Source organism: Solanum dulcamara, chromosome 5 (assembly GCF_947179165.1).
Source record: "Solanum dulcamara chromosome 5, daSolDulc1.2, whole genome shotgun sequence".
Classification (NCBI taxonomy): domain Eukaryota; kingdom Viridiplantae; phylum Streptophyta; class Magnoliopsida; order Solanales; family Solanaceae; genus Solanum; species Solanum dulcamara.
In genome coordinates this window covers 12,654,057-12,663,464 of record NC_077241.1, presented here as the reverse complement: position 1 = coordinate 12,663,464, position 9,408 = coordinate 12,654,057, and the positions used below count along the sequence as shown (strand labels likewise).

General features: G+C 36.1%; 1 protein-coding gene across 1 annotated transcript; it reads right to left on the bottom strand.

The window, feature by feature from the left end:
* Positions 1-526: 526 nt before the first annotated feature.
* LOC129890475 (uncharacterized) lies at positions 527-1,065 on the bottom strand. Its single transcript, XM_055966022.1, has 2 exons — positions 855-1,065; positions 527-708 (listed from the first exon to the last, which is right to left on the bottom strand). The coding sequence occupies exons 1-2, from the start codon at positions 1,063-1,065 to the stop codon at positions 527-529; spliced, it is 393 nt and encodes a 130-aa protein (XP_055821997.1).
* Positions 1,066-9,408: the final 8,343 nt, after the last annotated feature.

Here is a 9,408-nt window from a genome sequence, read left to right as displayed (position 1 = left end):
GTCACCTACTTGGTCAAAGTAGGTACATCACCTACTTGTTTTCAAGTAGTTGTTATGCCTCCATCTGCCTCTTTCGTGGGTTCGTAATCTTCTCTTACTTTAAGAACCTATGTAATCTTTGCTACATGAGTTCGACATGCACTCCAGTAGCTTAAGTATATAAGACACCCAAATTGGTAGTTTACGCAAGTAAGTTGAGTTCCACGACTTGTTACTTAGCCTCCAACTCCTTTCAAATCCTTATAACTCTATTTCCAGCCTTCACTATTATGGGGCATCACATCCTCTCTTCCTTAGAGTTATTTGATAACATTGTAGATAATATGGATCGCACGGTAGCTCTAGAGAAGCTAGATAGATTTTACCATGTACCAAAAATAAGGGGCATAACAGGTTGTGCTGAAAGTGAGTTGAATGCCCAACTCTTCATGAAACTTTCTCAAAATTTTGAGGTAAACAATGTACCACGGTATGAAATGATAGAAAGGGTCACCCCATACAGCCTTACTATCTCCTTCACATAAATCTATGCCAACTGTTGTGAATTGTAGTCCACTCTAACCGGAATAAAGTGCGCTGACTTTATCAATTTGTCAATCACCACCCAAATGGAATCATACTTCCCCAACGTCTCAGGGAGTCCCACCACAAAGTCCATAGATATCCTTTCCCACTTCCATTTAGGAATAGACATCCTTTGGAGCAAACCTACAGGTCTTTGGTGCTTATATTTCACCTACTGGCAATTCTGGCACTTAGCTACATATTCGGCTATGTCTTCCTTCATACCCGGCCACTAATATAGACGTTTCAATAAATCTTGGTCACTCCATGATGAAAAGAGTATCGCAAACCATGAGATTCAGACAAAACTTTCTGAATTATGCCATCTACCCAGGGAACACAAATTCTTCTCCTAAAGTTGAGCACCCTTCCTGCATCAAGGACTACATCTTGGGCCTTGCCCATCAAAACATTTTCTTTAATAGCATTCAAGTTCACATCCTCAAACTGCTTGGCCTTAATTTCTTCAATAAAGGTAGGTCTTAGATCAACACTAGTCATCACCCCACCCTTCTATGAAATGCCTAGTCTCATGAATTTGTCCTCCAAGGCCAGAATCTCTTTATCTAGGGGCTGCTTGCAGGCTCCCAAATAGGCTATACTGCCCATGCTAATCAGTTTCCAATTCAATGTGTCTGCTACCACATTAGTCTTACCTGGGTGATACTAGATGTTGACATCATAGTCTTTGACCAACTCCATCCATCTTTGCTGTCTCAAGTTCAAATCTTTCTGGGTGAACACATGTTGCAAACTGCAGTAGTTAGTAAACACCTCACACTTGACACTATAAAGATAATGCCTCTAGATTTTTAGAGCAAGCACTATGTTAACTCTAAGTCATGAGTCGGGTAGTTCCTCTTATGCACCTTCAACTGCCGTGAAGCATATGCTATAACATTTTTATCCTGCATCAACAAACCCTCGAACCTAAATATGAAGCATCACAATAAACAATAAAGGTTTTACCTTCAACAGGTAGGGTTAAGATAGGTGTCCTGGTTAGAAGAGTCTTGAGCTTTTGGAAGCTCTCCTCGCATTTGTCAGTCCACTCGAAGGGTACCTCCTTTTAAGTCAACCTTGTTAAATGGTAGTGATAGAAGCAAATTTCCTTATGAATATGCGATAATAACTGGCAAGTCCCACAAAACTCCTAACTTCAGTCACAGAGCTAGGCCAAAACCAATTCTTAACAGCTCTAATCTTTTGTGGGTCTACCATTACGCTTTCCTTCGATACAATATGACCTAAGAAGGCAACTGAAGGAAACTAGAATTCATACTTAGAAAATTTTCAATTATAGTTTCTGCTTCCCTAGAACACCTAGAACAATGCGAAGATGGTCTGTATGTTCTTGCTCACTCCTCGAATATACCAGAATATCATCTTTAAACACAATTACAAAAAATCTAGGAATGGCTTGAAAACCCCATTCATCAAACTTATGAAGGTTGCAGGTACATTGGTCAACCCAAAAGACATCACTAAAAACTCATAGTGCACATATATTATTCTAAAAGCCGTTTTGGGCACATCCTCAGGCCTAATCTTCAATTGATGATACCAGGACCTGAGATCAATTTTTGAAAAGACTGATGCACCTTGCAACTAATCAAAAAGGTCATTAATGCATGGCAATGGGTATATATTTTGAATGGTAACCTTATTTAGTTGCCAATAATCTATGCACATTCTCATGCTACCATCGTTTTTCTTAACAAACAACACTAAAGCACCCTTGGGAGAAGCACTAGGGCGGATAAATCTCTTATCTAAAAGTTCTTGGATTTGAGCCTTAAGCTCTCTCAACTCTGTTGGAGCCTGTGGTGGAGAGGAATAGAAATTGGGAGAGTACCCGACTCCTAATTAATACAAAAATCTATGTCCCATTTGGGAGGCATACCAGGCAAGTCTGTAGGGAATATATCTGGAAATTCACACACTGCCAAAATACTCTATAGAGGGAGACTCTACATCAACATTTTGGATATGGGCCAAATAGGTCAAACAACCTTGCCCCACCATTTTTCTAGCTTAGAGAATGGATATGACCTTAGCTGACTTATGCTTGTACATCCCTTCCCACTCTAACCTTTCCCTCCCCGAGATCTCTAGAGTCACATTCTTAGCATTACAGTTAAGCACGTCATAGTAGGGGGATAACTAAATCATGCCTAAGATCACATCAAAATCAGTCATGTCTAAAATCACTAATTCATCTCAAGTTTGGAAGCCCATAAACATCACCGAACAAGCACGGTAAATATGGGTGACTATAACGTACTCTCCAATAGGGGTAGAAACATGGATGGGGACATCAAGTACACACAAAGTGCATCAAAACCCAAGACATATCTCACTGACACATATGAATAAGTGGAACCCAGATCAAATAAAATAGTAATTATCCGATCATATATAAAAATAGTACCTATGATCACACCATCAGACACCTCAGCCTCGGTCTTGCCTAGAAAGGCATAAAACTGAGCCTTGTCATCTTAACGGGCTACCTTTTTACCTAGATGCGCTGCTCCTCGACTTTTATTACCATTACCTCAGCCTCTACGGCTTCTTGAATTTCCTCCTCTCCCACCTTATGGACATCCTCTACTATTTCTACCTCCACCCGTAGGTACTACTACCCTGGCCTACTAGGGTGCTGAATTTGTCCCGCGAGGGTGAGAACACTCCTTCCTGATGTGACCTAGCTCTCCATAATTAAAACAGCCACGCTTAAGGGATAACCTGCTACCCGAAAAAGAAGCTTCCTGGATCTCCTAGACTGGATGATGCTGTGGAGTACCTGAAAAACTGCTAGTAGAGGCAGACAGGGCTGACTGAATCGGCCAGGCTATAATTGCCGGCTTTCCTGACCTTCTAAAATAGAATCCCTAAAAGTTACATGTACTCTTGGGCTTCTTATCCAAAGCTTTGTCCTGCCCATCTTGTCTCACTCGGTCTACTCTCTTCACAAAATTGATGACCTCATTAAAACTCTTGCTTGATAAAGTCATGTGAACCGTCAAAACCTATAACTCGGGTTTCAACCCCTTCACAAATTACTGGATTCTCTTTTCTTTTATAGTTACCAGCTGAGATGAATACCTGGACAACATATGAAATTTGTCCTTATAAGTGGCCATTGACGTACCACCCTGCTCCAATGCCATAAAATCGTCCTTCTTGCTATTCCTCAAGGTACGTGGCACATATTTCTCTAAAAACAAGGCATAAAACTAGATTCAAGTAAGTGGGGAAAACACTAGTGAGCGACACTCCACATAAGCCCTCCACTACTGCTTGGTTTCACCTTATAACTGAAAAATCACAAACTCCACTTCGTGCTTGTGTACTATCCACAGTTTGTGCAATCTCTTGTAGTAGTTAAAGATGAACTCATAGGCATCCTCACTCTTGAACCATAGAAGATTAGAGGCTTAAGCTTCAGAAACTTGGTGAGCATGTCATGCTCAGCGTCGGTCATCACTAGGCTCATTATTAGATAGAAGAGTGAAAGAGGTTAGATACCAATTTGGATCGCCAGATACCAATTGGAATCAAGTAATAGCATGAAAGGAGAAAGAAGATTGAGAGATTTCCTAAAGTCATGTTGCCTCTTGAAGAAAAGTACAGATATCTCTCTATACCATCCTGTAAGACTCTACTAGACTCATTTTGGTATAATAAGATCAATGAACCTAGTGCCTTGATACCAAGTTTTTCATTGCCCTAACCTGCCATGATTGGCACCCACACTAATCCTCCAGTGGGAGAACCATTACTATAGCCCAAACTAACAACTTTCATGAGATATAAGCAGTTTAAAGATGTAGAAGCAAGATTAAACCATAAAATGAAGGTTGAGTTCCCATAAACTCAGAAATATCCAGTCATCAACCCAAACATACAAAATTTACCTCCTAGGAACTGAAAGTTGATGTACCAAAACTCTAACAAGTAACAAATCTAGGAAAGAAGAGGGATGCAACCCTAAATAGTAATAGAGAAAAATAGTGTTTAAAGGTTAGGTCCTGAATGAAGGACCAATACATAGAAGAGCTCACGGTAGACCAAAAGAATCTAGCTCACCCTTTAAACTCTGAAAGATGAATAATCTTCTAAACGATGTCTCTCAACAACCGCCGAAAGATACCCTGTACTAAACAAAATAGAAAAAGTGCAGTATAAGTACACAAAGTCAATAATGTACTATATGATCATGCGGCTAGCCAGTAAATGAGACATGAAAAAGTAAACACAACCATAAGCATATATATATACATAACAGACTTAAAAAATATCATTTCCTAACCAATACTCAACATTATCACAATTCACCAGTCTCAATATCATGCAATTCACATAAGGGTTCTTTCATGGGACATGCAAACACTTATTATGTGTCAGATCGTGATATTTGGTCCAAGATTTGTATCAAAACATGATACTCGATCCAAGTGTGTGTCATAATGTGACATCCAATCTAAATGTGTATTGAAATATGACATCCGATCCAAGCATATAATTTAGCCACAATCACAATGAATAGTTACAATCATGTGTCTATCAAGAACAAGTTCATCACAAGTCATGGCTAGCATGTAATCATTTTATGTATTCATTTCATTTTTCTCTATTCATATACATATATGCATACATCGGAGTGATTCAACAGGTACATGAATCATATACGAGAAAATAAACCATCACCTACCTCAAATTCAAGCTTTGACAACTCTTAAGTGTAGGAGCTTTTCCTTTCCATTTTCGTTCAGCTTGTTCTTGGTCTTTGGCACAAACTATGGTGGATACCAGGAAGAATTTTCCCTAGGTCACTTTTGGTCAACGAAGTGGGAATGACTAAAACCATATCTAGACTTTTTCTCCACTTTAAGTCTTATCTGTCCTGCCACAAAGGGACCATCCCGCTCTAGAGGCCCCTCCCTAACAGGCCCGCCCTAAGGGATTATTCTCGCTCTGGAGGGATATGTGGAGATAGTGAGCTCGTGAAGAGTCTCCAAGTCTTTCATATCACAACATACCATCACCCAAAATGCATTAAAATATACCTTTCACTCCAAGTTCGATTTCAAGAGTTTTACTCGCCCGAATGTGATTTCGTAAAGCCGTACAAGCTTTGGATTGTCCTGGATATCAACTAACCCAATAAAATTAAAGATTCACTTACCCATACTTTTTTGGATCAACCTACACCTCACTTGACTCAAAATTGGTTCAAGTATGGCCTAGGCTGAAAATTTTCCAAGTAACTACTTGAAGTTTCTGGCTCGGATTCTTCCCTATTGGCTTGTCTGAAACGATGGGAACAAGTTGTTACATAATTCTTGGGCCAATCTTGAGATTTTCTTCCCCGATAAACATCTTTTTGATTTTTTATTGAACCCATCAACTTTAATGGAGGTATGCTATCCTGGATGTTATCATTCCCCTTTTCTTAAAAATAATTCACCCTCGAATTTGATTCTCGCAAAATCAACAAGACATGCATTAGTAAACAACATCCACTAATTGAAAATTTTCCTACTTGAATAATCACACCAAAGTTGTCATCTAGATGTCATTACAAATTATACATTCAACTTTAATTTAGTTTGATCAATAAAGTACTCCAATGGATATGACAAAGACAATACAAAATCTGCATCAAATTTGACATTTTTATGATATATCAAAGCATCCTCGATTATACCTCCTAAAGATTCTTTTCCATAAAACTATTCACATAAACACATGAGTTTCAAGAAGATTAGAAGAACCTTTATATTTTAAGTTAGAATCTCCATTAAATTCTAAGTACTTTCTCCATTAAGCTCACAACAATCAAGACTTAAAGAATTAAGTCTAATCCAATAGAAAGAATCATATTACAACAAATTATTACACAAAAATAGATTCAACACTAGAATAAGGAAAGAATCATCTAACCTATTCACAAACCTCCTCACACAAACATCACGCCTCTTTTCAACAAATGGGAATCCACAATCAACTATATCATGCTTAATTTTAAAAGAGCTCAATTTACTCTTATTAAACTTGGCAATTACAGTTAATGACTTATTATGTAGAAAATTATCATCATCCTCAAAATTAATATAGTCACCAATATACGAATTAAGAGTGTAGTTCATTACCTCCAAAAAGATATTAAGTGTTTTAGGAATATCAAGAAGGTGAATAAATCAATTAGACATACCGTACTTTATCTTATGTAGCAAAGGAATAACATTACCTCATTTTTCTTTACTCATTGGTATTAGATCCATAATTGTCTTGTTGAACTTTCTGTCATTAGTCTTATCTTGGACACGCTCAAAATAATTTCCTTTAACTTTATCTTTCTCATCAATATGCACTTGCTCAATTGAACATGTAGTATCAACAATCTTAAAATTAAGTTCATCTAATGACTGTTTTTTAATGCAAACTTTCCCATGAGTACCTACAAGAAAGTCAAAGCAACTAGAAGAAGAAGTAGAAATGTTAGAGTTAGAATAAGAAATAACCTCACTCAAACTCTTTTGTTTTTCCCTCTCTACCTCACGATCATCCCTCTTCTTTATGATCTCATGGTCATCTCTCATTTGTTTTCTCTCAATCTCACTTTTTTCCCTACTTGACATCCTATGTTCTTCACACAACATATCCTCTCTGTTTTTGTCTCTTGGGATGTCAACCTGCACTCCTTACTCCTCTTATTATTTTCTCTCTCAAATTTTTTTATTGCTTCTTTCACACGTTTCTGATCTTCATAAATTTGAGATGGGGGTTAAAGGTGCAAGTATATATTTTCTTTTGTTTAGCTCAAGAGAAACTTTATTCTTTCTCCTATCATGAATTACATTCCTATTAAACTGCCATGGGCGCCCAAGAATGATATGACAATCTTGCATTGGAATGACATCATAAAGAACATTATCAGAAGATCTCCCAATGGAGAAATAAATCATTCATTGCTTAGTCACCTTAAGTTCATCAAAATTATTCAATCATTGTCGTTTATAAGGAGTAGCTTGTTTAATGCATGTAAGTTCCAACTTCTCCACAACGTATGAACTTACCATATTAGTACCACTTTCACTATCAATAATCTAGAGCAAAAAATATTTTCTCTCCTTAAGCTAGCTACGGTGACATTCATATTCTCCAATCGTTTGATCAACACGTCAGTACGGTTGATGTCGTTTTGAGTTCCAGCTTCAATTTTCTTACATGTTTGAGACATCTCAAAAAATATCAAACAAACAAACATCTCTCAATTTGGTTTTTTCTTCTCTATTGATCTCTCTCTCTCTCTCTCTCTCTCTCTCTCTTTCGTTTCTCCACTCAAATTACTACCTTTGAATGGATTATTTAGGATTTATATATAAATCCTATTATTAACTGTTGACACTCAATTTTGACCCCCACAACACAATTTAGCTATCGAGTATATTAAATTTTGTACAATTTAAAATAATTAACTTTTAAAGAATTAAAATATTTTCATGTTATTCTTAACTAATTTTTTCTTTTTTACAATTTTAGGATACTATATATATTTTTGTATAATTATATCCTTGATTACTACTTTTGTGATTATTCGAAAATCATCTCAAAAAGATTTTATTTTACTAAATACTATGTTAATTAGATTAGTTTAATTATAGTTTGTATTTTTGAATTAATTAGTTTATAACTAAAAAAAATTGAATTCCATTTCTCCCACATCAAAAATCCTCAAAGGATTTGGGATTTCTTGAAGCCTATATAAAGGCTCATATTTTCATGGTTAGAGAGAGGGGTTTTTGGCTACCCAAAGAAGTTGTAATTTTTTTTATTTGGCTAGAATTTTGGACTCTTGTTCCCAGCCTAAAATTTGTGAACATTTTTAGCTTTCAGTCTATATTTTTTTCGTTGTTACGAACTGATTTCAAAGGTTGAATCAAGTTTCATCAAAGCTTCCTATCCTAGTTCACTGCCCGAAAAGAGGTAAAATCTTTTCTCATTTTTTTTTGTTTAATGCCTAATTGTTTCATTCTCTCTTCTTAGGTGATTCGTAACCTTGTTTTAGTTAGCATCTGTTAGAATTAATTATAATAATGGTAGAAATTTCCTTGTCTCGCTTGAAGTTTAGTGACATTTTTATCAAATGTGCTAGAACTCTCAGTTTTGTTCATTATTTTTCCAAGTAATTTTTTTTACTATATAAATTTTTATGTTTTCAATTTCTTTTTTTATCATGATTTAGATAATATGGAAGACCCTTTAAAGGAGGAATATATGCTTAAGTTACTATTTAGTTAGACTTTCATGGCCTAATTGATTGAATTCTTGCTTTGAGATTTGAGTTAGTATAGTGTATATGTTAATTCCATGTACTTTAGTTATATGAATAAATTTCTTCGTTCCTTTTCTTTTTCTATATATACCCATGTTGTTAGTCACTATTTTGTCTCATTATGGCTTGAATGATCATTATGTTCCTTTTAATTTCTCTTTTAAATCATCTGCTTATAGTGCGTCTCTTTATTTACCTTGCTTATTTTAGTCAGATTGTGTATTAATCCTTATCATTTTATTTGTATTAACCTACTCATTCTAAGTCCTTGTGGCCCTTTTCCCTTCTATGCATTTTTGAGTTGAGCAATGGAGGCTCAATTCTCTTTATCGAGTTGGCCTCGTCTTTTTCATGAAACATGGAGTTAAAATAGGTCATGAAAACTGATATAGGTGTAAGGGAGGCTGATTTACAAGTTGGTGAAGTTAAAAATAGGTTGTATACTTTTAGTATACAAATTAATATACAAGAAATACAGGAAAAAAAGGAGATATACATTG

Excerpts from the sequence above, each read along its gene's own strand:
- LOC129890475 (XM_055966022.1), bottom strand. The coding sequence starts at position 1,065 with ATGACTAGTGTTGATCTAAGACCTACCTTTATTGAAGAAATTAAGGCC. Across the intron at positions 709-854 it reads AGTTTTGTCTGAATCTCATG|GTTTGCTCCAAAGGATGTCT; the intron begins GTTTGCGATACT and ends AAAGACCTGTAG.